Below are 27,639 nucleotides of genomic sequence, written 5' to 3'. Positions count from 1 at the left end.
GGCGCTGCGAGGCCGCCGCTGCCGGGTCGGAAGTGCGGGCTGCGTCGGGACTGGCGGCGATGGAGCAGGCCGAGGCGCACAACGGCAGCGGGGCGGCCGAGGCCCCCTCGGCCGGGGCGCGGCCCCCCGCCACCCCCGAGGGCATGGCGCTGGCCTACGGCAGCCTGGTGGTCATGGCGCTGCTGCCCATCTTCTTCGGGGCGCTGCGCTCCGTCACCTGCGCGAAGGGCAAGGTGAGGGGTGGACCGCGGGCTCGGCGCGGCGGAGCTCCCCGCCGCCGGAGGCTCCGGCCGCGTGGGGGCGAACTGGGTCGCCGGAGTAGAGCCTCTCCGCTCGGGGAGGGTCTACCTCAGCTGGTCGGGGCAGCGGGGCCCTTCCTGCGCTGGTTGGTGCTGCGCTGCCTCCAAGCAGCGTCCCTGTAGTCCAGCGTTTCTCAACCTTGGCAACTTGAAGAGCGGGGGACTTCAACTCCCAGAATTCCCCAGCCAGCTTTCCTGGCTGAGGAATTCTGGGAGTTGAAGTCCCCCCCTCTTCAAGTTGCCAAGGTTGAGAAACGCTGCGGTAGTCAGTTGTCCTCTCGTCTGTGGGTGGGGGGGTGTTGCTCCTTGGGGGTCTCCCCCTCCTGGCTCCCCACCCAGGCTGCCTTCCCTGCTTGGCCGGGATCCAGCTGGGCTGGAGGGTCCCAGTGAGAGGAAGGCAGGCAGCATGAAGAAGAGTCCCATGTACAGCAGTTGGGTGTGCCTTTTCTGTGGCCCCCTGCCCTTTCTTGGCCCTTAGGGGTGAAACCCCTGCTGCTTCCCAGGTGGAATGCAAGGGGGGCATGCCAAGAGGTCAGTAAAGGTATGGCCCCCTTGCCCTCACCTCGCATCTGGAGGCCAAAAATAAGAACTATTTTGTCTGTCTGATCTCTGCTGCTTGGCCTCTTCCCCCAACCGGAGACTTCTGTAAATGCTGTTCGTTTTTTCTCCTTCCCTCCCTCCGCCCTTGAAGAAGCCAACCCTTTCAATTGAGGGATCGATCTATTTTCATGAGGTTTTTTTCTTCTTCTTTCCCCCTCTTGAGCGGGTACCGTGGGGAGTCTTCACAGGGTGTGAGCTAAAAGAGGCAAACAACTGACGTGTTAGAAGCGAAGAGGGCCAAATGGGAAAGAAGTCCCACCTCTACAGACTTGGCTACTTCTTTTGCTGGAAATTATGGCTAAATGTGTGCCTGAGAGAATGCACCGAGCCTTTGAAGAGGCCGGGTTTTGCATGGGGTGAATTCAGCCTGGACTGAGGTGCTGACATTGGCAGCCGCCCAGTTTGAGGCAACAGTTCTACTATTTCTGCAGCATATGTAAAGTGTTAGCATTAACAGCTGCGTGGTGAGCGCTAGTGAGTGAGTCAGTAAGTGGCTTTAATCCAGTATGGTTAAATCTGTAAGAGGTTATCGCACACTCCTTTGCAAAGAAATCCACTAGAACCCGTGGCTTGGGTAGACAGGTCTCTGTTTAGGGATGCACAGGTCTTGCTAACTTTCTAAATCTCCTTTTATCTTTCATCATACAGCAACTTCCATGTTTAATAGATGAGGAAGCTGTTTTCCTTTGTGTGTTGCTGAACTACAGTTCTCAGCAAGTGAGCCTGGTGATGAGGGATGTTGGGAGTTGTAGTTCAGCAACATCTGGAGTCTATGAAAATTTATTTATTTATTATATATCAGACTTATTCGCTGCCTATCTCACTCAGAGAGCGACTCTGGGCAGTTTACGTGAAATAGGAATAAAACATTAGTTAAAATACAGTAAAACAATAAAACAATACAATAAAGAAATTCCCCCCATCTCCATCCTCGCCTTGATTTTCTGAGTAGAATTCTAATTTTTCATAGGTTACTTTCAAATTTGATTAAAACCAAAGAATAAATGCTGCTGTTTAAAATAGGACACCTTTTTCCAAACAGACATTCTCTGGATATTTTGGATTGCAGTTCGTATCAGACTCAGCAAGCATATCCAGTGGGCAGGGAGAATGGAAATTGTGATTTAAAACATCTGGAGGGCACCAGACTGGAAAAGGCTGCAACTGTAGGGTGTTTGGTTGTTTTTTTTTAAATCTCATCTTAAGGGGGAAAAAATGTCAAAATGATTCCAAGTTGTCACATGAACCAGCCAAATGCCCCACCACAAAAAGGATATGTAGCAGGAATGTCCTTCAGATTAAAAAAAAAAAAGCAGGAACAAAAAAAGGTCAATAAAAGCAGCTGCGTGCCGTTAGCTGAGCAAAGCTCCATATGGTGCCTTCCTGTGTAGTAGCTAATTTGTTTTTGCTAATTGTGTGTGGATGTCCGCTTGAGTAGTGCTCCTGAGGGCTATAAAAACCAACAGAGGACTGGGTTGCCTCATCACAGCACAACTTCCACTGTGCGATGGGGATGAGTCCAGTTGCTGTGTATGAAGTGGGTTGTCTTTTAGCTTCATTGCTAGAGTCCTGGGTTCTGCGTGCTACATCAGTGGACTCAACCTTGGCCAATTTCTCCTCTAGAATGCTTCAGATATGCCAGAGACCATTACCAGCCGAGACGCTGCCCGTTTCCCTATCGTCGCCAGCTGCACCCTCCTAGGCCTCTACCTCTTCTTCAAAGTAAGTAAAGCCACAGGGGCCCTTTGCTTTCTTCTGACTTGTAGCTGATCCAGTAGTTTTATCTTCTGGCCAGGAAGGGACTATGGTTTTTCTTGGAGATGGGAGCAGCCTTTCCACCCGTCTGTCGGAATGGAGTTCCCAGTTTCCGGGTGCCAAACAAGAGCATCGTGTCCTGACGGCTGGGTCTGGTTTGGTCTGTCATGTACTTGAGGCACTAGTTTCATTCTGATGAGTATAGCGGCTATTTTGTTCCCTGGAGGTCAAGGAAGGCCACAGGTGATTACAGACCTGTTGTTTCTAGCTTTCAAAAAAAGTGCGCACAGAGTTTTTAATGTGAGAGATTTGCTGTCCTGCTACAAAAGAGAAGGTGGATTATTTTAAGTGCTTCCCTGTTCAGAAACAAGAGCATTGGGTCACATGATAAGCAAATACAAACTTTAAAGCAACTTAGCCATAAAACAGCCTTAAATCAGCAGATAGGATGGCAGGGGAGGAAGGAGTAGCTATACTCTGATCTGGTACTTCTGTGATCTGCTGCTTGCACTATTTCACCTCTTAAATACAGGTAGTCCTCGATTTACGACCTTTCGTTTAGCAACCGTTTGAAGTTGTGGTGGTGCTGAAAAAAGTGCTTACAACTTGCACTTATGACCGTCGCCGCGTCCCCACGGTCACGTGATCAAAATTGGGATGCTTGGCAACCAGCATCTATTTACGACGGTTGCTGCGTCCCTTGGTCACGTGGTCGCCATTTGCAACCTTCCCAGCTGGCTTCCGACAAGCAAAGTCGATGGGGAACTGCGCGATTCGTTTAACGATTGCCGCAAAAAAAATCGTAAAATTGGGTGTGGTCACATGATGCCTCACTTAATGACCACGCCGCTTAATGATGGATTTTGCAGTCCCTGTTGTGGTTGTGAGTCGAGGACTACCTGTTTATAATAAAATATTCCAGAGTGGTTCCTCAGACATCTCGAAAAATGCCAGATCCAAACAGGAAGATATAAAACATTATATAACCAATGACGTCAGTACAGGGAGGCTGTTCACTGGGAAGGCGTTCTATAACTCGGGCCCTACAATTTCTATTGTTAGTCTTCCGACTTACTGAATAAAGGGACGAGAGAGAGTGCCACCACTGAGCTTTAAAAAGGCAGTGGGATTTCGTTTAAGCGATCTCTCACGGCAGCTTTCTGTTTGGTGCTTCCCTGTTCTCTTGCACTCCTGGATTTCTCACCTCCTCCGGTCTGTTCTGCTGCTGTTATGAGAAGATGATCATTCCTGAATCTCTGTAATTATGGAGCGGATCGCAGCACCCAGGATTAATTTCACTGCCTGGTCTGGCCATCTGCAGATGCACCCAGGGCTTTCCTCTGGACTTCCATTGCTTTATTATTCGATTTCTGTCATGCTTGTATTGATTGATTGATTTCCTCCTCTTTTCCCCACAACAACAACCCTGTGAAGTGGGTTGGGCTGAGGAGAGGGATGGGGCCAGCGTCACCCAGCCAGCTTTCATCCTGAAGGGAGGGCCGGAAGTCACAGTCCCCCGGTTTCTGGCCCAGCACCTTCACCCCTGCACCAAACTGGCTCTCACTGAGATTGGATTCAGGACTTCAGGGCAGGCAAGACAAGGCTTGGATGGCTGCCCTGGCCTCCTTTCCTTTGACTGCAGCCTGAGTAGGCGCTGATGTGGTTATGGGCCTGGCATGCTGAAGGTGTCCAGATATGGGAGGTGTGCCAAAAGGGCTGTTGTGGGGGGGATGCCATTCCCCCTCCCCAGACCCCTAGGACTAGGAGCTTCTGCCCAAGACTTGAAAAAGCTCTGCAGCCTCATGGAGGGCTGTATGCAAGGGATGGATTGGCCTTGAGATGTTGAACTGAACTGGATTTCAGGCTGTTCCCTTCCCAGCTGATTTGCCGGTCTTGGGCAACTGGCCGTTGCGGGCTGTGCCATCAGGCCAGGAAACAAACACGGTTCTAATTGGCAAATAATGTTTCCTGCCGGGCGGTGGTGGTTTACTTTGAGGCATTTGTGTCTCCAGATATTTCGGTAAGCTGTTCTGGAAGTCAGCAGCGTTGAGGCTTCTGCTGGGAATAACCGTGAGAGATGGGGAACAGTTGCTGACTCTTCTCCTGCAATTATAAATCCATTTTCACCATCTCTTTCCATTTCTGACACAGGGGTAACCTTTGCCAGCCTTTCCCCCTGAGTAAAATGGACTGAGAAAGCTCCAGGGAAAGGGGCCACTTAGGGTCCTCCAAGGAGCAGCATATCAGCTGATCATAAGGGCTGGTTCTCTGTTCCCTTTGGCTGGTGCTGAAGTAGTGGCAGAGCGCAGGAGAGGACCGAAATCCCAGGGGGCTCTACTCCTTGCTGGCCACGCCTGCCCGGTGGGTCCTTCTGGGCAAGCGAGCAAGGCCGGAGTGGGGTTTTGTCTTGCAGTGCTCGATTCCCTCCTCCGGGGGGACCGTCTCCAGATACCTGCCTCTTGGTCTCCTTTAGGATTTTTCTGCCTGGCCTAATATTCTGAGCAGTGTCGGGCAGCTGATCTAGCTACCCTTTTGGTTTCCCATAATTCCCTTCCCTTAGTGATGCATGGTGGGAATTAAAAGGTAGCTAGGCATGGTTTTTTTGCATTTAAGGGTGCCCACTTCACTCTCCAGTACCGTAGAAAAGAATCAGCCACTTTCTCCAGGACCACCTGAATACTGGAACTGGTTATCCTCTTCGGAGGGAGAGAGAGGGGTAAATAGGCAGAGCAAACTGCTGTCAGGCCTTGTAAAGGCTGGAGTTCATAGTGGCTTAATCTTTATTATTTGTTTGTTTTGCTACTTATATGCAGTTTTTTTTCATTAGGAGCCTAAAGAGGTTTACAGGGAGAAAAAAAATAAACCTACAAAACAGGAAATAAAAAACCTTCTACTTTCTTGAAAATGCTTGTCTAAACAATTTGCAATAGTTGGGTGTTAACCTGATGCAAGGTGCTGAATTGAGTGCTTGTCAAAGCACAATGTGGGGCGTAAATGGAAATGTCCTTTGAGATAAGATTTGTTTGTCTTTGGTGTTTGTCCTCTCCTTGGAGTTTTACTTGCTCACATTTTTGAGGCACTAAAGCTGCAAAGGAGGCCTGGGAAATCCATCGGAATGGGAATTCCTCGTTGGTTCAGATCCCCATTAGTTGAATTCACACATTGTGCTAAACAGTGCTTTTGCTAACCAGGATTTGCCGAGTAAGCCACCATAGGCCAGGTGGGTCCAGCAGAGTAAATCATACGCTGAGGTTCATGAACCACAATGACTGGGTTTGCACTGCGCAACACGACAATGTGGCTTCGTGCCAGAATAAAATTTAAGCCCAGTAAGAATCCAAGAAGTCAGCATTTCATGAGAAAGTTAAGAGAATTTCTGGTCTGATGTGGAGTTGAGCTGGGACTTGAATCCAGATCCTGTTGCTGGAGACGCTCAGTATCAAAGTAGCTGGCCGAAGCATCTTTCTGTCTTTGTAAAACAAACGGGTTTCTCCAGAGCTCTTACAAAATGTTTCGTTCAGCTGGAGCTTTGGTGCTTTCTTTACTAAAATTTGTCATGACAGAAAAGGAAAGAGCTTTCTGTGAGCAGGCAGGCTCATCGATTGGACGTGAGAAAAAAGAAATGTTAATGTGCTTTTACAATTGCACTTGTGTGTTCAGGAAACTGGAAGTTAACCTTGCTGGTTTGTCTTGTCTCTTAGATCTTCTCTCAAGAGTATATCAACCTGCTGCTCTCCATGTATTTCTTTGTCCTTGGGATCCTCGCCCTTTCCCACACCATCAGGTACGGACAAGAAAAATGAGGATTGCAATGTATCGTGAGTGCAGTGATATAAAAACGAGTTTGTAATGCCAGGAGATGCAGCGAAACAGAGAAAAGCAAGCTTTGCTTTGTAAAACAGACGCAATAGAGCATAAGAGTTAAGGATGCTGAACTTACCAAAGTAACTTTATTGATTAGTCGAATGACCATATCAGAAAGTTGGGCATCAGCCACTATAAGATATAAAATATGATACCATAAAGCAGCTAAAATACAGTAAAGTTAGCTAAATCATACAATGATAAGATAAAATACGATAAAATACAGTAGGGTAAAATAGAGATAAAACTGTAAGATAAAATGCAAGATGTAATAAAACAAGTGATAAAATACAGAAACAATGTGAGTTTAAATGAATTCGTCACCTTTACATGCCACCCCAATGCGTTCTATAAATTGCGTTCTCAGTTGGACAGCCCTAACTATAAGCTTAACAGTTCTACCGACCACATACATATTTGTGCCCTGGAGGAAGTAACACAGTCTTTTGTTATGGTCCCAGTATGTGGTTCTGTCAATGTCTGATCCTTGCCCTTTTCCCACACCATCAGGTAAGGACAAGAAAAATGAGGATTGCAATGTATTGTGAGCGCAGTGATATAAAAACGAGTTTGTAATGCCAGGAGATGCAGCGAAACAGAGAAAAGCAGGCTTTGCTTTGTAAAACAGACGCAATAGAGGATAAGGGTTGAACTTACCGCTAAGTGAGTCATCCTCATCCTGTAGTTTTCTCTGCCTTCCACAGGCCCTTTTATACCTTTTTGGCTATTCCTCCACTTTCCCCCCAGTGCAGAAACTTAGTCTTTGGGGTCAGTGACAGCAAAAGCATTTTTGAGGCCCAATCGTCTGCAAAGAGAAGATGCCCGGCTGATTACTGCACATCAAATTCGAGGTTAAAATACTGGAAGTGTCATGAGTACGGATGGTGAGCAGGAAGGGGCCCCTATCCGGGGGGGGAAAGCGCATGCGTAGTTTAGAGGTTTTGAACTTTCCTTCGAAGAAACTCAGAGCAGACCGCCTTGAGTTTTGGGTTTATCTGTGTGGGTTTCCCACGCTCCTTCAGTTTGGCAGGATTTTCTCTCTACTAGAGTAGGACAATAAACACTAGAGACCATGATATTGTCTCAGCGTGGTTCTTCACCCTAAGGTAGGACAGGAAGAACTGCCTTATCAGGTGGGAAATGGGCATCCAGCTGGCTCTTCTTAAACCCAAGCCTCTTCGCTGCCACGAATGAGGATATTTACGTGTGGGTGGATGGCACCTGACTAACCCTTCATCTTTTGATGCCAACTTTTCTTTTTAAGAACAAAAAGTGCCGTGGCCCCTTAGAAAGCTGGCAGAGTTTTTAAAAGCTTAATTTTGCTTTTCAGTTGCTAAATAAGCTCGCGGTGGCTTGTCTGGTTCACCAATAGCCGTGCCTTAACAAGCAGAAAATAAGGGATGTCTTGCAATGCCTTATTCGTATGATTAGTGAAAACTCTTATTGGCAATCCCAGAACAGAATTTGGGGTGTGCAGCCTTGCATCCCCTGCAGCAGGGTTCCTCAACCTGGGCAACTCTAAGCTGTGCAGACTTCAACTCCCAGAATTCCCCAGCCAGCACAGCTGTTGAAGTCCAGCCAGCAAAGGAGTTAAGTCCACACAGCTTAGAGTTGCCAAGGTTGAAGAACCCTGCCTTGCAGGGTCTCACCCAGCTGAATGTGGGGCTACTACTGATTCTTCTTGAAAATTTCCAAACTCCTCCAGAAGCAATATTTATTCAGCCAACTGAAGGCTTAAGGCATCACTGCAAGGGTTCAAATTTCCAAGCTTCTAACTCAGTGTTTCTCAACCTCAGCTGCTTTAGGATGCATGGACTTTAACTCCAGAATTCCCCATCCAGCATGCTGGCTGGGGGATTCTGGGAGTTGAAGTCCACAGATCTTAAAGTGGCTGAGACTGAAATACTGTTCTAACTTTTGATACTCCTTCAGTTAGCTTTACAGGTAGTCCTCACTTAACAACTATTTGTTTAGTTACGGTTTGTACTTATGACAGTGCTGGAAAAACCAACTTGCAGCCGGTCCTCACGCTTACGACTGTTGCAGTGTCCCTGCTGTCACATGATTGCGATGTGGTGCTTGGCAACCAATTTGCATTTATGACCGTCGGAGTGTCCTGTGGTCATGTAATTGCCATTTTTGACCTTCTTGGTCAGCTTCTGGCAAGCAAAATCAATGGGGAACCGCGTGATTCACTTAATAACCACGTGGTCCACTTAAATGCCCACTGTAATTCACTTAATGACCGCTGCAAAAAAGGTCGTAGAATTAGTTCAGATTCACTTAATGGCCTCTTCACTTAGCAACTGAAATTCCAGTCCCAATTGTGGTTGTTAAGCGAGGTAAGCTGCAAAATGGTATTGTTTCTGTGGAGTTGTGATTTTTCTTTCAGGCTATCACAGTTGCTCTTGTTGGTTATGCTTCTTCAGACATTGGCTCTTTCCTTTCTTTTCACCATCCCTCCTTCTTCCTCCAATCTCATTTCAGCCCCATGATGAACAAATTCTTCCCGGCAAATTTTCCCAACAAGCAGTATCAACTCCTTTTCACTCAGGGCTCTGGGGAAACAAAGGAAGGTGAGTCTGCCCCCCCGTTTCACCTTCATTTTCTCCCTGAAGATCTGCGTGCGCAGTGCCATAAGACGGATGCTTTTGATATCCTTCCTGGCTGTGCTGGGTTGGGGCCAACAAGCGGTGCCCACGGGTTTGCTCGCCCAGCTCCAAATATTAATGAAGTCACTGCTATCGCTGTGTGTTGCAGCAAGGAGCAGCCGAGCTGAACCCAGCTCAGTGACAATTTGAGGGTTTCTCCAGAGCAGCCTTCCTCGACCTTTCGACCCAGGGGGAACCCTTGAAATGTTTTTCAGGCCTCGGGGAATCCCTGCGCATCCAGGCTCAAACATAGGCCAGAAGTTACAAAATTATTATATTCGTTTCATGGGTAGGCCTGTACAGATGCACTAACAGTGTTCTTAAACTAAAAATAAAGAATGAAACTTGCCTCTTTCATGTGAAGCTGCCTGAATTTGAAATAATTTTTTAAACAAATCGTGATCTCCCAGGGAACCCCTAGCGACCTCTTGCGGAACCTGAGGGTGCCACAGAACCCTGGTTGAGAAACCCTGCGCCAGAGTGTTCCTGGGGGGTGGGGCCCCCAAACAAAGGCTTGGTTTACTAGAGTAGGTGGGCTGCGTAGACCACAAATACATATCGGGAGTATTGGATCAGCTTGGGAGCCTGCCATTTGCATGAGACGTTTCAGTCTGTGATTGATGATTAAGGGAGGAGTGGGAAAGCATCCAGGGTTTTGGCTGAGTCGAAAAAATCAGATAGCAAGGAGAATACGCAGGCAGTACAGAAGCACCTTTTTTTGTAGGAGAAAACGACAAAGAGGCATCTGCAGAATTCATTCCAGTATTTCACCGAAGGTGAGGGGTGAACAGGGGCTTGGGCAGAGGTCTCACCCCATCATCTGCTACTTGAGTCTTTTAATTGCAGTTGTCTGGAATTGAATCTGGGGCCTCTGGGGTGCAAACCTTCACTCCACCTTTTGCCTGTGGCCCTTCCCCCTCACAAAGCTTTGCGTAGAAAGGGATCCAGGTTGGTTCACTGCCATTTCCAGCTGTGTTGGTGGAGAGGGCTTTGCTCTTCCCGGGACTACCGTTAGTCAGAGTAGGTCATTCGGATTCAGTGGACCAGCGGTGTGACTTTGTGTAAAGCGGCTGTGTGTATCAGTACCAGCTCCCTTCGCTGACTCAGAGCCTTGGCAGTGCTACCAGAGTGGCCCAGCGTGGCCCCTGTGTCCAAGCCCCTGTGTCGCTTTGTGTTGAAGAAGCTGGTGACAGGGAAAATGGCACTGTCTGTTGTTGCAGAGATTGTGAACTATGAGTTTGACACCAAGGACCTTGTCTGCCTGGCCATGAGCAGCATCGTTGGCGTCTGGTACCTGCTGAGGAAGGTATGCTGATCTGCTGAAGCAAGACAGCCTGGTCAGGCTGCAGGCAGGGATCTGCAGAACCTCAGGGCTGGGTTCCTGCTGGACCACGGGAGTTGGGATGTGGCTCATTAACGTGTCCGCCTTTCTCTTTCCTCCAGCATTGGATTGCCAACAACCTGTTTGGCCTGGCCTTCTCTCTCAACGGGGTGGAGCTGTTGCACTTGAACAATGTCAGCACAGGATGCATCCTTCTTGGAGGCCTCTTCATCTATGATGTCTTCTGGGTAAGCACCTGCTGCTGCAGCTGGTTCCCAGGCTTAGCAGATCCTCCAGACAACGTCAGGACGGAGGTCTGGTCTGCGGGAGCTTCTCCTTAACCCAGCTACTTCTAGGGGGCTACCTAGGTTTGGAAAGTCTCAGCCAATTGGTCTGGAAAAAAAAAGGTAGGAATGTGTTGGTTTGGAGTGGGCAAAGCTTTTGTTGGCGGCCAAGGGGGAGGAGCGGGCTGAGAATTTGGGAGCCGTGGATGCAAGAGGACGTGTGAGGACTTCCAGATTTGTAGGCTGGTGTAGCTCAACTTCTGGCACATTCATTGTTCTACTGAGCCATGGCAAGATGTCAAGATGTTAAAGACTCTGGAAGCTCAAGTATGGAAGAAATGGAATCTGTTGTAATACTCCTGTACTTTGTGGACCGCTGCCTGCCCATCACTCCTCCTCTTCATGTTGCTTTCCTCTTCCCTAGGTCTTTGGCACCAACGTGATGGTGACTGTAGCAAAGTCATTTGAAGCCCCCATCAAATGTGAGTAGCTGGCTTTGAGCTCCAGAAGCAGTAGGGATAGTTCACCCTAACCCTGGTTGGAGTTTGAATGGCAGCTTTGTGCCAGGGGTAGCTGCTTCCCAACCAGGTGCCTTCCAGATGTGTTGGGCAGCAAGTCCCAGGGTTGTGGAATTCCAGGCACCTGGGGAGGTAGGCTGTGGAAACCCAGCCAGATCATCTCATCCTCTGCATCTGGTGCATTCAAGGTCACCCTGGTTCCATTCCTACTCGTCAGGAAGGGAGGCAGAGTTGGATCTGACCTGTTCTATTTGATACAATCAACAGGATTCCCAGTGGCTTCTGGTAGAGGAAGGCGTGGGGAGGAAGACTGGTTCCTCCGTGGGTGGAGGTCGAGAAGCTCCTCCTAGGATCATCCCCTGAAATGCTGCTTGGGGGCACAGCCCAAAAGTTGATTTGGAAGCTTTAGGTGGTGCAGAATGCTGCTCCCTCATCAGAGAGCCGACGAGCCATTTGTCTGGCATTAGCAGCAGTCCAGATGTCGGTCTTAGCCTTCTAAGGATGAGTCCAGCATGATTTTGGTGCCTCTCCTTGAATGGACCTTTCCAGCCAAAAGGGCTTGGTGGAAGCACGGTTGATCTGTCTTCACTATGGCAGCCAACTTTTCTAAGGCTAAAAACCACCCTGAGCCCTTTGTGGTGGGACCAGAGAGCTTAACTGGGCAGTCAAGGACAAATTTAATTTAATATCCAATGCGGAACTGTTAAAAACAGGCCCCTGCACCTGGAATCGGCATGAAATTTGGCACAGCCTTTGGATTCTTCAATCTCTCCTCTTAAGGACCACCCCATTTCTCCTCCTGTCTCTCTTTTTCCCCCCACAGTGGTTTTCCCTCAAGATCTGCTGGAGAAAGGCCTGGAAGCCGACAACTTTGCCATGCTGGGCCTGGGAGACATTGTTATCCCAGGTAAGGCAAACGCTGTAGTGTTGCTGTAAACGTGGTAAAACCTGGGTTGCGTAGGATAGAAGTCAATTGTAGGGTGACGCTTTTGTATTTTCTTGTGAAAAATAACGGCAGGCAGGCAGGCAGGCAGACCAAGTTAAAATTTTTGTGCAGGGGTTCCCTGAGATCTGACTGTTTTTTCAAGGGCTCCTCCAGGGTAAAAAGGCTGCAAAAGGCTGGTCTGGGGAATTGTCCCCGTGGCACTTGTGGCCACAAGGGGGAGCTGTGGGCCTGCAGCTAGGCCGGAACAGGGAAATCTGGCTGGCTGGCTGGCTGGCAAGAAGAGGTGGGCAAATGTTAGGCTAATGGTGACTTTATCCTGACTCCTCTCCTTCCAGGAATCTTCATTGCTCTCCTGCTGCGCTTTGATATCAGGTAATCCTCTGCAGCAACATTCAAGGCTGCCTGCTCTTGAAAAATGCCACCACTGGCACTGACAGGGGAGAGAGCGGGAACGACTGGGTTCTCTCCAGCTCTCTCTTCCCCTGTCACTTTCCTAACTCCCTCGGCTTGTGGGTCCGCGCCTGGGTTCTGGGCTGCCCTGACGCCCCCCGCCCTTTTGCTTGTCATCACAGCCTGAAGAAGAACACGCATACGTACTTCTACACCAGTTTTGTGGCCTACATTTTTGGACTGAGCCTCACCATCTTCATCATGCACGTCTTCAAACATGCTCAGGTGAGCTTTCTGGGCGAGCCCCCAGACTCTGTATGAGCTTAATGGGTTGCAAGAAGAAAATTTGCCTTGGGAAACCAGTCTGGCCACACCACTCTTCCTATACTTTGATGCTGACCCGACTGCTCTCTGAAAGTCTCTCAGAGCTTCCCGCAGCAGTTGGTTGTGGAAATGGCCCATTTCGTTGGAAGCTCCTCAGATCCAGACAAGCCGGCTGGATTTTGGTAGGCATAACCTTGTTCTGACTGTCCAAGTGTGTGCAAATGGATGCTCTTCTGAGTTCCAGCAGTAGCAGAAGAGGGGAAAAATAGCAGGCCTTCTGCCAATCAAGAGCCCTTGGCCAGCAAAGCCCAGCTGTTATGCATATCTTACAGGTAGTCCTTGACTTACAACCATCTATTTAGCAACCATTCAAAGTTACGACGGCACTGAAAAAAGTGAGTTGTGGCCAGTCCTCACATTTACGACCATCGCAGTGGTCGCATGACCAAAATCCGGGCTCTTGCCAACCGGCATGTATTTACAATGGTTGCAGCGTCCTGGGGTCATGTGATCGCCATCTGCAAACTTCCTAGCTGGCTTCCAGCAAGCAAAATCAATAGAGAACCACATGATTCACTTAATGACTGCCACAAAAAATGTCGTAAAATAAGGTGTGGTCATGTGATGCCTTGCTTAACGATTGCACCGCTTAACGACAGATTTTCAGGTCCCTATTGTAAGTCAAGAACTACCTGTAGTTCATATTTTTAAATTTTATTTTTTTAAAAAAAATTAAATACAATACGAACCAAAGAAAATTATTTCATTTTGAAATAAGTGTTAATGTGAACTTTCCTAGCCAAATCCTTCTCCAGCCGGGTGCATCAGGCTGCAGAACCTTGGCCGCAGCCCTGCTGTCTTGTGATTATGACCGCTGGGCCCCTGAGGGCGCCAGGCTGGAGAAGGCTTCCTGCTGGGGACATCGAGAAGGCCCTTAGCAATTCCACTGCTGGGGATGGGCGGTGGGTCTCAGCCGGTCCAGGCTGGGCCCTGGTTCCATCTGGTTGGCCTCCCTCATTCTAATGCTCCGCCTTGATCTGCCCCCTCAGCCCGCTCTGCTGTACCTGGTTCCGGCTTGCATTGGCTTCCCTCTCCTGGTAGCCCTGGTCAAGGGAGAAGTGACAGACATGTTCAGGTGAGTCAGCCTGTGTGGGTGGTGGCGGCAGCAGCAGCAGTGCAGCCAAGGCCAGTCCAGGAGGGAGGTGGGGGGCGAGGTGGTGATCCCCATCCCCAGTAGGCTAGGCAGCCTTCTCGGGGGGTTGGCATCCTCTGTGAGCTGGGGAGTTCTCCCACAGAGCGTGGATTGGGGCCAAGAGCCAGCTATCTTCAGTGCAGTGCTGGAGACTTTCCGGCCCTCCCTGATGGTCAGCACGATGGGGTCTTGCATGTGGGGCTTTTCGGAAGGGGAGGGGAGTCTTCCAAATGAGAGAGGAATAGATCTGGCCCCTTTTAAAACCCACGTGTAGCCGGATGAACCGCATCCAGGGCCAGCCTAGTGGTGCTGAGAACTTTTGCCTCACTGTGTCTTCCCCTCCCTCCACCTGAGCTGGCTGGAATCATAGAGGGCGTTAAGGTGCCTCCTGCTTTACCCTTGAACGGTTGAATAAGCCATGGGCCCTGTTCGTACATCATGCTCATCTTAATCATGGGTTTACTCAACCCAGTGTTCTGGGCTCCCACAATTCACTGGACGTAAATTAGTTGGCGAGGTCGTGCTTCGGGGCTTTGGACAGATCCAAGGTGATCCACGCGCAGTGCTGAGCCAGTATTCCCGGCTCATGAACTCCAGCAACTGAGCATATACAGCAAACGCAGAGCAAGGCAAACAGATCATTATGGTCTAGCACAGTGTCTAAGCCAGCCATACCTATAGCTCAGGAATGCTGGTCTCCTCCTGGAAGAGGCGTGCAACTTCCCTGAGTTGCCTTTTGTTCATAATTTTTCTGCGTGGCGTAGCTCCGGCTAACCAATTTTATTTCAAGGCAGCTGGCGCGCTATGTGTCTGAGTAAGGGAGTGCAGCACACAGAAGCATCTGCCGTGTAATAAATAAAATCGGTTAGTTGGAAAAGGGAGACTCCTGATCTTCCGCCACCGCAGACTAACTCAGCACTCCTCCCCCAGTGGCTACTGTGCATTTGTTCGTAGGATGGTTTTCTCAGCCCGTTTCTCCCCGGATGTGTGCTCCTATACGCCATGTCATCCCTGGCCAGGGATCTTCACTTGGGCCTGATTTCAGGGCTTTACGAAAGAGCCCAGGTTGACTCGGATCCAATCCGGAGCTGGCTGATTCGAACGGGGTCCGAATTTGCCCCTGCGTTTGTGCCTCCCAGCGACTGCTGTGGGAAAGCCAGAAATGGCTGTAACTTTTCTCCATAGCAGGGTGGGATGCGATGTGGACACATGGCAGAATACCTCAGAGCAGTGTTCCTCAGCCTCAGCAACTTTACGATGTGTGGACTCCAACTCCCAGAATTCCCCAGCCAGCCATGCCAGGAATTCTGGGAGTTAAAGTTGCTGAGGTTGAGAAACATTGCCTCAGAAGGAATTAAGCCTCTTCCGTCTCAGAAACGGGTCCGAGGGCACTGGATTCAGGCTCTTTTAAACCCCTTAAAAATGTGCCTATAGCTTTGGCTGTAAGGGTTCTGTGAGCTTGCTTTTCGGCTTGCGAAAAAATTCAAGCTCAGAGGACACCCCCCAGCCCCACATTCTAGCCCCGAGCTGCGTATGTTCTTCACCGTTGCGGTCTACAACTTTGCCTTTTGACAGAATTAAATGTCATTTGCTAGCCAGGGAGTAATGCACCAGTCCTGTCCCTAGAAGGTCCTCTTTTTGGAAACTTTCCCGGTAATTAGGAGATTCTGTTCCATCTCCTCCTCCTGGCATTTTGCACAGCCACAACTCACCCTGCCATGGGTATTCCCGCTGGAAGAAGAAAGGCGATAACGCCCTTTGATCCACCATTGTTGGAGTGCCTTTGGCCATGTACGGAAAGCGGTCCCTTCACTACTGAATTACAGCAGGCTTTCACACAACTAACTGTACTTAATGAACCCACAGCTGCCTTTATCCAACAGCAGGGTGTGAACAGTGTAATCTATGTACAGGTAGTCCTCGACTTACGACCATTCGTTTAGTGACCATTCAAAGTTACAACGGCAGAGGAAAAAGTGACGTGTGACTGTCCTCGCACTTACGGTGGTCACAGCATCCCTGTGGTCACGTGATCAAAGTTCAGGCACTCGGCAACTGGTTCGCACTTATGACGGTTGCAGCGCTCTGGGGTCACGCGATCCCCATTTGCAACTTCCGACAAGCAAAGTCAGTGGGAGGAGCCAGATTCGCTTAACAACTGCGGTGATTCAGTTAACAACCGTGGCAAAAAAAAAAAAGTCGTAAAATCGTCTCGCTTTGCAATGGAAGTTCCACACCCAGTTATAGTTGTAAGTCGAGGAGTACCTGTAATAATGAAAGTTCTCATAAAGTTGCGTATAATCGCAAGTCAGAGCGAGCAGGTTAAAACGCCCAGGTGCATGGGAAAGCGTTGCTGTGTTCCTGACGCTGTTGCGAGATTATTGTCTGTCGTGCCTCCTGGTGAAAGGACCTTCGGTGAACTCAGGGGAGGAGAGTGTTTGTTGACGGAAATACAGTAAAGGGTGGGTTCTGCCTGATCGAAGCTGGGCAGCTGGCGTCAAGGGTGTTGGGTAGGAAGGAAGGGCACTGGGCATCTGAGGGGTGACCTGGATTGTGGCAAAGGGCTTCACCGTGGAGCCAGAAGAGGCTTGCAGACATTGTAGTGCAGCGTTTCTCAACCTTGGCCACTTTAAGCTGTGTGGACTTCAACTCCCAGAATTCCCCAGCCAGCATGGCTGGCTGGGGAATTCTGGGAGTTGAAGTCCACACAGCTTAAAGTGGCCAAGGTTGAGAAACACTGATGTAGAGAATAAGGAAAATGATTTTGAGGAAATAGGACGGAACCCTTCCCTAGGCAAAAGGGCCTGAAACATTTTTTAAGTCTAGAAAGAGGTAACACTCAGAAGAGCCTCAGGCAGACACCCCCCTAATTCACTGGAGTATAAGAAGGGGGAGGCGGTCCAGCACAATCCGACTTGGACGGTTCTGTTGTTACAGCCCGTCTCAATAAAAGTAGTTTTAGCTCTCTTGGGGAGTTGGTTTTCTGGTGTGGTCTACCTCGTGGGGCTGACATTTCCTGACCCCTGCGTGGAAGAGTTGCTGTGGGAACGACCGTTCCTAGTTCTTGACTGCTCTCAGACCTCCTGTTTGAGGATCACCAGGAGCTACGTCGAACCAGGACTTCTGATGGCACACTGTCCTCCTTTCGTGTCCCCATGTAGGGACTTTCTTGCCTCTGGGCTGGACTCTGCCCGCGTTTTGAATTTTCTTTGCAAAGGCTAGTGGGTGAAGCCTGTCAGAATTCACAGTGGGGTGCCGCTGCAAAATCTCAGCTTGGCAAGCTGGGGAAGGGGGCCGGCTTGCTGGGAGTCGTGCGCTGCTCCAGTCCAGTGAGGCTCCTGGGGTCTTCACAGGCTAGTGTGCTTGAGAGGAAGAGGGGCATGGCTTCCTCCGAGGTAGCTTTGGCTGGGGAATTCTGGGAGTTGAAGTCCACACCTCTTAAAATTGCCAGGGTTGAGAAACACGGCTCTGGAGCGATGTTCCCTATTAGAAGAGAATCTCAGTAGCTCAGGGTTGAACTGTGGAGTCCTGGGTGCTCTCTGAGCTTGGTTGCTGGCTTGCAGACGTTTCGTTACCCAGCTAGGGAACATCATCAGTGCTACTCCAGAAAGTTCATCTACGTGGCCTGTGAACAGGCCATATCCCTGTACCCTCCGTGCTGCCCATCTTCATGCCTTGGCAAGCTGATCCTGAAAGGTTATAGCACAGAGGAGTAGCCGGTCCCTATCATCAGAGGCCCTTCTACCCTGCCTAAAGTATCACCTGAGGGTGTCCGAGTCTCGGAACCCACACTCGGTGTTTAGTGCTTGTGCATTGCCCAAAGAAAGCTGCTGCTTTTTAAGAGTGTTTGGCATCTGTTGGGTTACGTCCACCGGTAAGGCTACGCTCAACTGTCCCACCTCAACCGCCCTTTCTGACCCCGAGGTTTCCCTCCTGGAGAGAATAAAATGCCTGGGTTGGAGAACGTGGGGCAACCAGCCTTGAGCAGGACTGGAAGAGCTCCTGGCTTGCCTAATCTGGGCAGAGAAGCAAAGCAGGCTTGGAAGGGTTAGCTCTGGGGTGGGAGACCACCACAAAGCCCACGGGTATGGGCTAAAGCGGGAAATAAAACCTTGCATAAACAGAAGGCGAAGGCAGGGTTCTTTTTTTTCTTTTTTTTTTTATGTTGTTCTTTGATGCTTGGCTTGACTAGGTGGAGACCAGTCCTCCCAGGTGCAGCCTCTGAGTCCCACCCTGAAATTCTCCAGCCTGCTGCTCCAGCTGTTCTTGTTTCCCCTCTGCTCCACACACATCTCGTCCTGTTCACGCTGCGACCTCTGCTCTGTAGCTTTCTGCCTCCAGAGGAAGAAGGTGGCAGGCAGGGAGTCACCTAAGCAGGGGTGGGCCATTGCAAGGGGTCTCTTCACCTTGCACGAGGTGTCTCCTCAGCCTGCAGGGCTTCACAGTCCAGGGTCAACTTGTTTCCCAGGTGAAGAGCGAGAAGAACTGGCCTGACCGGACCTCCCTCGGTCAGGTGCAGCTCCTGGGAACTGTATGGAGATGTCTGTCTCGTTCTCTTGCAACGTTACGCATATGGCTTGCCTTCGCCTTCTGTTTATGCAAGGTTTTATTTCCCGCTTTAGCCCATACCCGTGGGCTTTGTGGTGGTCTCCCACCCCAGAGCTAACCCTTCCAAGCCTGCTTTGCTTCTCTGCCCAGATTAGGCAAGCCAGGAGCTCTTCCAGTCCTGCTCAAGGCTGGTTGCCCCACGTTCTCCAACCCAGGCATTTTATTCTCTCCAGGAGGGAAACCTCGGGGTCAGAAAGGGCGGTTGAGGTGGGACAGGGATCAGGGTGGCCTGGGTTAGTCCGGCAGGCTGGATCAGGCCTCAGGTGCATCTCAGCTACCACTTCCGCCTCATTGGACAGACCGTCCCCATTTTTATTGCCTGAGCTGTTTCTCTCTGGGTAGCCCTGGAACAGTGTTCCTCAACCTTGGCAACTCTTAAGGTATGTGGACTTCAACTCCTAGAATTCCCCAACCAGCTTTGCTGCCTGGGGAATTCTGGGAGTTGAAGTCCACAAATGCTGGCTAGGGAATTCTGGGAGTTGAAGTCCACACATCTTAAAGTTGCCAAGGTTGAGAAACACTGCCGTGGAACAAGCTGAAGGGGGAAATTGGGCAGCTCTGCCAGCTCACCTGTGCAGCGCCACCATTCCTAAGCTGCTCTCTCTCTTCTGCCCCTTCCCTCTCCCACTGTGTTTCTCCGTCTCTTTCCCACCTGCCCACCCTCGCCACCCCTCTCTCTCCTGCAGCTATGAATCTTCTGCCGAAATCTTGCCCCATACCCCACGGCTCACCCATTTCCCTAACGTCTCCGGGTCTCCATCCAGCTTGGCTGACTCCATGCAGCAGACCCTGTCCTGTTCTCACAGACGCCGGCAGCAGAGTCCCAGCATCATGTAGCCCCCCAAGGCGAGGCCCTGCCTGCCCGCCTGCCTGCCTGTGTGACTCTGGCCAGGTAGGGGGAGACCCGAGGGCCCTTCGGAGTGGGGAGGGCCTGGGGGCACTGCGTGGGCTGCTGGTAGATAGGAAGTGCTTTTTAATTCTAATGAAAAATGCATAGGGAGCATATCTGGACTAACATACAGGGAGTCCTCAACATATGACCATTCATTTAGCAACCGTTACAACAGCACTGAAAAAATGATGGTCCTTGCTCTTACAACCGTCACAGCATCCCTGTGGTCACATGACCAAAATTTAGGTGCTTGGCAACTGGCTCACACTTCAACGGCTGCAGTGTCCCGGGGGTCATGTGATCGCCATTTGCAGTCTTCCCAGCCAGCTTCTGACACGCAAAGGCAATGGGGGAAGCTGGATTCACTTAATGCCCGGGGCAAAAAGGTCATAAAATTGGGTGTGACTCACTTAACAACTGCCTTGCTTAGTGGTGGAAGGTCTAGTCCCAATTGCAGTTGTAAGTCGAGGACTACCTGCACTTCATAAAAAACCGAACTTCTGGTTTATAGTGAGCCGGTAGATCCATACCAAGCGTTCAGGGAACTCTGGAGGCTCCGCTCTTCTTCCAGATCACGCCAGGCAGTCAGTCCCCCAGAGCAGCAGGCTTTTCATGGCATTCTAGATGCAATGCTCCGTGCTTGGTGGGAGTCAGTATCCATGGGGCGTGGATGGATGGATGGAGCAAAATGTTTTGGAGTTCCTCAGAACTCCTCCTCCGGCACCTGTTAGGAAGAGCCTAGGTCTGCCACGTAGCTGCAGGGCTGGAATGGCTCTCTGCTGGAGCCAGCCAAGGAAGTTGGTTTTGCAGATTTGTTCTTCGTTTTTCAAAAAATGTGAAATGGATTTGCAAGTTAGCAGTACAGGTAGCCCTCAGCCTCTGACCACACTTGGGACCGGAATTTCCATTGTAAGTCATTGTGGGCATAAGTCAAGTCACCACATGACCGGACCTGATTTTGTGACCATTTTTATGGTGGCTGTTAAGATAATCACTGCAGTTGTTAAGCAAATCCAGCTTCCCCGATGGGCGTTTATTGGCAAAACAGCACAAAACACAATTGTGTGACTGCCTGACGCTGCAACCGATCGTAAATGCAAGCCAGTTGCCAAGTGCCCAAAATGCGATCCTGTGGCTGCAGGGGGGTGTATGTGACATCTTGCAACACTGGGAAGTGCTTTACAGGCTGTAAAGCACCCATTTTGAGGCCGTCGTAACTTCAGACTGTCCTAAAACAGATGGTCGTAAGTCAAGGAATACCTGCAATTTGGAGAAGTTTCAGAGAAGAGTAGAGAAGGTGATTAGGGAACTAGAAACAGCCCTGTGAAGAGAGATTGAAGGCTGGTGGATATGCCTGATGAGGGGGCTCCCTTTCCTGTAACTGTTCAAATTAAGGTCTAACACTCATCGGTCAGGATGTTTTAATTTGGATTCCTACCCTGAGGAGGGGTCAGACTAAGTGGCCTCAGTGGCCCCTTCCAGCCCTGGGATTCTGATATTGGCAAAATATCAGAATAGGTGCTGCAATCACACAGCATTCTTACCCTGGGTACTAAACCCATCTATTGCATTATCCATCAAACCATCAAATAATAATGATAATAATAATAATCAAGAAAAACCCTAATCGGGTTATTTATTCATGTGTCTATTTAGGAACTGTATACAGCTGCCCATCTTAAGCAAAATAACACTGGGCCGTTCACTGTCTAGAACAGCCTCTCTCAACCTTTTGACCCTGGAGGAACCCTTGAAATATTTTTCAGGCCTCGGGGAGCCCCTGCACATTCAGGCTCAAATAGAGGCCAGAAATTACAAAATTATTATATTCATTTCATGGGTAAGCCTGTACAAATGGATGAATAGTGTTCTTTAACTGAAAATAAAGAATGAAACTTACCTCTTTCATGTGAAGTTGCCCGAATGTGAAATAATTTTTTAAATAAATCGTGATCTCCCAGGGAACCCCTAGGGACCTCTTGCGGGACCCTAGGGTGCCACAGAGCCCTGGTTGAGGAGCCCTGCTTTAGAACAATAAAAAAACAATGCAGTTAAAAATAGACATCACAAAGATGGAGCGCAGCATACAAAAGCTGAGGCATCTCGCGCATCATCCTCAGTTGCAAACCTGCCTGGTGGTTGTATGAATGCACGTGCTCAGTCTTCAGCTGACTCGGTTAAAGGAGCTGTGCAAACGGAGCTGTTGTGAGACCGAAAGAACGTGGCTGTCGAGCTTTTGCTGTTCAGGGGTTGCTGCTGAGTGGGAGGCGCGTGTTCGGGCCTGGGGCCCAGGAGGCCTGCTAGGCTGGCTCGGGATAAAGCTGGGTCCCTGGTTGATAAGCTTCTGGAAAGCAGTCATGGAGTCCTGATAGGGCAGGGTTCCTCAACCCTGGCAACTCTAAGCTGTGTGGACTTCAACTCCCAGAATTCCCCAGCCAGCACAGAATTCTGGGAGTTGAAGTCCGCACAGCTTAGAGTTGCCAGGGTTGAGGAACCCCGTGATAGGGCAAAGTAATGCTTTAGAACAGGAGGGCTGGCAGGTTTGATGCTGAGCTGCCTGGGAGGAGAGCTCCCTCTGCCACTGGGTGCTTCAGAATCATTTATTTGTTTATTTAATTTATACGCCACCCATCTCGTTATGGAAGCGACCCTGGGCGGCTTACAAATAAAAGGTCATAAAAGCCATTATAAAAATACAAGAAATGCAAGGAAGTTAGAAGAGGGGAACTACAAGGCGGAGAGAGTGTGTTCAGCCCACCAACCGTCCCCAGGGCTGCCCATTGCTCTTGGGCCCCCAAACCAGTTGGCAGAGCCAGGTCTTGGCACTCTTCCGGAAGGCCAGAGGAGTGGGAGCCGGCCTCACCTCCGGGGGCAAGGTGTTCCACGGGGCAGGGGCCACAGCAGAGAAGGCTCTCCTCCTCAACCCTGCCCGTCGGAATTCTCTAGCCGATGGCCACACGCCCTTCCTGCCCGACCAGGTGGGACAGGTCAATGTGATTGGAATGAGATGGTCCCTTGGGTAGCCATCTGCTCTCAAAAGAGGGGGGACGTCCATCTGTCCTTCGGCCCGGGAGGAAGGAGGGCACGTGTTGAAAAACAGAGCCTCTCCCAGTTGGCTCGGCGCTCTCTGCACCCACCCTCTCACTGGGGGGTTCTTGCAGGATCTCCACCGCTGTGGGACCTTCCCAGTGCAAGTTGCCCTCCTGCTGGATCGGTGCTTTCCAAGAGGCATTTGTTCTCTTGGGTGGGGCTTGGTCGAGAGAGCCTCCCAGCCAAGGGCACCCTGCACCTGCTCGCCACACACTCCCTTGCATGGGTTTGTCTTATGTGCTGTGACGGCGGGTCTGCCAAAGTGGGCTTGGCCAGCCTCCCATGGCGGCCCCAGCAAATCCTCGGTGGTGGATGCAAAGCCCAGCAAGCAAGTGAAGGATGCAAGCCCAGCTGCTGTTCCCTAGCAGGGTTTCTCCACCTTGGCCACTTTAAGATGTTAACTTTAAGATGCATGGCTGGCTGGGGAATTCTGGGAGTTGAAGTCCACACATCTTAAAGTGGCCAAGGTGGAGAAACTCTGATCTAAAGGGATTCCCTCTCTGCTGACTGCCCCATCTGTAGGTTGCTGTTCCGGTTGGAAAATGAGCACTGTTGAATTGGGATGTGGTGGTGGGGAAGCTTGCTTTCTGAAGCCTTGTGATTGAAATGCCGTGGTGAAAATATTACCCTTAAGGGCTGGAGTTCGCATGGAACATGCCATCCGTGGAAAGAGGCCACGCAGGGTGGGACTCAAACCTCCCCTAAGAAGCCTTGATGCATGGAAAACTGAACTTTGAGGCTGACTAGAAATGGGTTGTCCAAAAAACAGGAGTATGGTAGCCCCCTTTCTGACTACAGTAACCAGTTTGTGGAGTCCCGGGTGCTCTCTGAGCTGGGCTGTTGGCTTGCAGATGTTTCACTACCCAACTAGGGAACATCCTCAGTGCGAGGGAGGGTGGGGTTTGCTGCATCCTTATATCCAGCAGCTTGCCCTGCCAGTGTTGGTTTCCTCCTTGGTAGTTCCTTGACTGGGGTATGGTTTGTCTGTTTGATTGTTTGCCTGGTGTCAATCCCTGCTTCTCTGGGTGTCGGCTGCCGGAGGGGATGTGTTCTGCTCTTTTTCTGTTTCCTTCTTAGCTTTTTATTCTCTCTCTTGAATGGTGTGTAAGTGCAGTTTATCCCTGAATGTCTGTAGATGGCTGGTTTGTCTGAATGCCCAGCTTCCAGGAATTCCCTGGTGTTCTTGGATTTGGCTTTATGCTAGCAGCTAAGATGCTCACAGTTTCCCGGTTGAAACTGCGGTTGAGCCGTCCACGTGTTGTGAGCTTAAGGAGTTTCCATCGTGTCTCCTGACTGCCAGTTGGTGTTTGTGGATGCGCTCTGCTGTCTTCTGCCCATCTGTCTGTCCCACGTAGTGGCTGTGACGGTCCTCACACTGCCTGTTGCAGGTGACGCCTGTTTTTGCGTCTTGGGCTACTGGGTCTTTTGGTTCGCTTAAGGTGCTTTAGAGGGCTTGTGTGCTACGGTGATGCCGTGTGGCTGTAAGAGTCTGTTGGTTGTTTCTGAGATATTTTTCATGGATGATAGTGTTATCCTTTCCATAGCTTGTGTTGGCTGTGCTGTGGTGGGTTGAGGGGCCAGGCACCTTTGACAAAGTTGCGTGGGTATCCATTTTGCTGGATGGTGCTGTATAGGTGGTCTGTTTCCTTCTTCTGGGGTTCCGGGTTGCTGCAGAACAATACCCCAATCAAGGAACCACCCAGGAGAAAGCCACACCCCACCAATGCTGGCAGGGCAAGCTGCTGGATATAAACGGGGCAAACCCCACCCTCCCTCGCACTGAAGATGTTCCCTAGTCGGGCAACGAGACGTCTGCAAGCCAACAGCCAAGCTCAGAGAGCACCCAGGACTCCACAGTTCAACCCTGAGCTAGTAACTGGTTTTATTTAAAAGCAGAAGCTTTCGTGAGCTGCAAGCAGATTTCATCAGACCCTCCCCAAAGCTTGCTTGCTTGCTTGCTTATTTATTTATTTCTCACATTTCTTCACGACCCATCTCGCCAAATAACCATTATGCCTTTTAATAAAATTGGTTAGTTAGAAAAGAGGCTACTGGACTCCTCCGGATTTTTTGCCACTGTAGACTAACACAGCGACCCTCCCATAATGTCTGCCAACTTGTTGGAAATTAATAGCATTGAAGGGTGGGTGGGGGGTATGCTAGGGGGTGGATCGCTGCAGCAGTCGGGGGCCGAATTCTGTCTCTGGTGCTGCCTTGTGTCTTGGGGGGGAGTTGTGACTGCCAGCTGGCCCTCCCCAGCTCCTTGGGGGTTTGGTGTCCCAGGTTGGCGCTGAATTCCAGGCCTCGCTATGGATCCTGGTGGGGACGGGTGGCCGGATCGAGGCCATCTGAGGGCGGCCAGCCTCACCCTTTCTTCCTCCCTCCCTCCCCAGCTACGAGGAGAACACTGCCCCAAAGGAGGTGAAAGGAGACGCCAAGGAAGAGAAGACAGAGACAGAGCAGGAGAAGAAAGAGAAATGACCGTGCGCATTTTTTGGCCAGGCTGGGCTTCATCTGCTCCCCCGACCCCCCCCCCCCCCATCGCAAGTGATTTTCATTTTTTTCCAAGCCAACTGGATGGCGTCACAGCCGTACGGGGGGTGCGCATGTGTGTCCGTGTGCGTCTGTCTGTCTGTCTGGAGTGCTTCGGGCACGAGAGGCAGATCCGCCCTTGGATCTCATCCCTGCCTCCATGGACCTCTCATTCCCTCCCTGGGGAGGAGACGGGCAGGTGGTGGGGAAGGAATTCCACCCTCCCCACCCACCCTCTGAAAGCTTTTGACACCGGCTCCCCTTACCTTCTTCGTGGTCTCGGTGGGAGGGAGGGAGGGATACTGGGCGCTGATTTTTAAATTTTGTATTGTGGATTTGCTTCTTCTCATATTAAAAGAAAAAAAATGAAGGTCTGAAGCAGACTGGCCAGGTTCTTGGACTTAATTCTCTCCTGGGACGCGAGGAGGGGGCCAGGTTTGCAGGTAATGTTCTTCACAGGCAGCCGCTGGCTGGAGGCACCACTTAGATCAGCATTTCTCAACCTTGACAACTTTAAGATGGGTGGACTTCAACTCCCAGAATTCCCCAGCCAGCAAGGCTAGCTGAGGAATTCTGGGAGTTGAAGTCCACCCATCTTCAAGTTGCCAAGGTTGAGAAACACTGGCTTAGATATTCTAACTTGCAGGGGAAGATTTGGGGGCTCAGAGAACAGGCTTTGTGCCTCCCATCCTAGACTCGAGTTCAACTCCTGACAATTTCGTGGACACGACCGTGTAGTTTTCTGAGTAATAATACAGAAGTATTTTACCATGGTCTTGTGCAGGAATGTTTCTTTAAAACAAAAAAATTAGTTCTCAACCTGGGGATTTCCTGGTGGTCTTCCATCCCCCTATGAACCTGGGCAGGCCCTGCTGATCTGTCTGCGATCTGCCCAAGATGGATCAATACTACCTCCCACTGTAGTCTCCCAGGGGCACAAGGAGGGCCATCTTTGCACACCTTGGCATAGAGAAAGAAAAACCGCAGCCTGTCTGGAGAAATCTTGCCCCACCTGCGAGTTGTTTTCTAATTGGCGTCTCCCCTACTACGCCTCCCCATCTTTAAATTCAGTAAATAGTGTGAAGGAGGGGACTTCAGTCCACATGCGGTTTTAGTGACTTGGGTGGCAGATGGAATCAGGGATAGCTCGGCCTTTAGGGAAAGGAAGGCTGTGGCCTCGTGGGCACTTGCAGGGGAGTGGCATCAAGATGCTGGTTGGAGAGCCGGGTGCCAGGCAGCCTGCCCGTCACCTGGCTACCCTTGTCCTGCGCGCGAGATGGGAGGGGCAAGGGAGGGTGACTGATCATGCGGATTGTTACAGGGCCTGGGTTTAAGGCAGTCTGGTCCAAGTGTGTGACTCCCACTCCCAGCAGGGGAGGCTGGGCATTTGGGGAGCGGTGGGACTGCGCATCAGGAAGGCACTGCCCTGGAGAGGCCAGATGGGTGCATCTCGGGTGGAAAGGAATCTCTCCCCCGCCATCTCCGTAAGTAGAACCTTTGGTCCTCACCTGTTGCACCGAGGCCCTTTTCAGTCTGGACAGCAGAGGGCAGCGCAAAACACTGGAGCTAAAGTTTAATAAGCAGGAGCTACGTTAACGGACTCGCATTATTTTCAGAGTTACCATCATCATCATCATCATCATCATCATCATCATCATCATCATTTTACTCAAGCAGTGAGGATTTTTAACAGCTACTAGACAACCTGTGACCCGTTGGGTCATTGTTTCAGAGAGATTTCCTTACCTAAACAGATGGACAGAATGACCATGGGTGGGCAAAAGAGCAGTAGGGATGATTTCTGACTTCCTGCTGGCCTCCCCACTGACTTTGCTTGTGGGAAGCTGGCAGGGAGACGGTCAGTGGGGAAGCCAGCAGGGAAGGTTGCAGGTTGCTCAGGTAAGTCTCCCGCACCCGCGCACCCCCCCAGCCCCTTTGCACTCATGCCATGCCGGCCACTCACGCATCCTCTCCAACCCGCACTGCATCTCTGCACACCCTCCCTGACCCTCCACGCGCCTCTTGCGCACCCCCTCACCCCTCCCACACCCGGCACCAGCCACTTACCTGCCTGCCAGCCTTGGACTTGCACCTTCCTGCTGCTTCCCACTGACTGCTTGTGGGCAGGGACCGTCGGCAATCACGGCCAAGTATAGACTTCCTGCCGGCTTCCCCATTGACTCGCGGGAAGCTTCAGGGAGCATTGGAAATGACAGTCATGTGACCACGGCGATGCTGAAGCAGCCACAACTTTGCCAAATTTCCACAGGAGTTATGGGTCCCAAATTTTGGACTCATTCTGCAAGTTAGCCTGTTTGAGGGACCTTGGTTCAAAAATTGTTGCCCTATGATGCACCGTTTTGCCCAGTTGGA

At 50.5% G+C, this 27,639-nt stretch overlaps 1 protein-coding gene across 2 annotated transcripts; it reads left to right on the top strand.

Moving 5' to 3' along the window:
- Window positions 1–25,656, top strand: HM13 (histocompatibility minor 13). Of its 2 annotated transcripts, none has more exons than XM_063296816.1 (12): window positions 1–233; window positions 2,523–2,621; window positions 6,356–6,438; window positions 9,006–9,094; window positions 10,390–10,475; window positions 10,613–10,738; window positions 11,199–11,256; window positions 12,116–12,199; window positions 12,574–12,610; window positions 12,811–12,913; window positions 14,002–14,087; window positions 19,439–19,612. In XM_063296816.1, the coding sequence occupies exons 1-12, from the start codon at window positions 60–62 to the stop codon at window positions 19,587–19,589; spliced, it is 1,176 nt and encodes a 391-aa protein (XP_063152886.1). In that variant the 5' UTR covers window positions 1–59; the 3' UTR covers window positions 19,590–19,612. The 2 variants fall into 2 exon arrangements, with proteins under 2 accessions (XP_063152886.1, XP_063152887.1); XM_063296817.1 differs by lacking the exon at window positions 19,439–19,612 and adding an exon at window positions 25,128–25,656 and having other exon boundaries at window positions 10–233.
- The last annotated feature ends 1,983 nt before the right edge of the window (window positions 25,657–27,639 follow it).

Source organism: Candoia aspera, chromosome 3 (genome assembly GCF_035149785.1).
Source record: "Candoia aspera isolate rCanAsp1 chromosome 3, rCanAsp1.hap2, whole genome shotgun sequence".
Classification (NCBI taxonomy): Eukaryota; Metazoa; Chordata; class Lepidosauria; order Squamata; family Boidae; genus Candoia; species Candoia aspera.
This window is presented reverse-complemented; position numbering and strand designations above follow the sequence as displayed.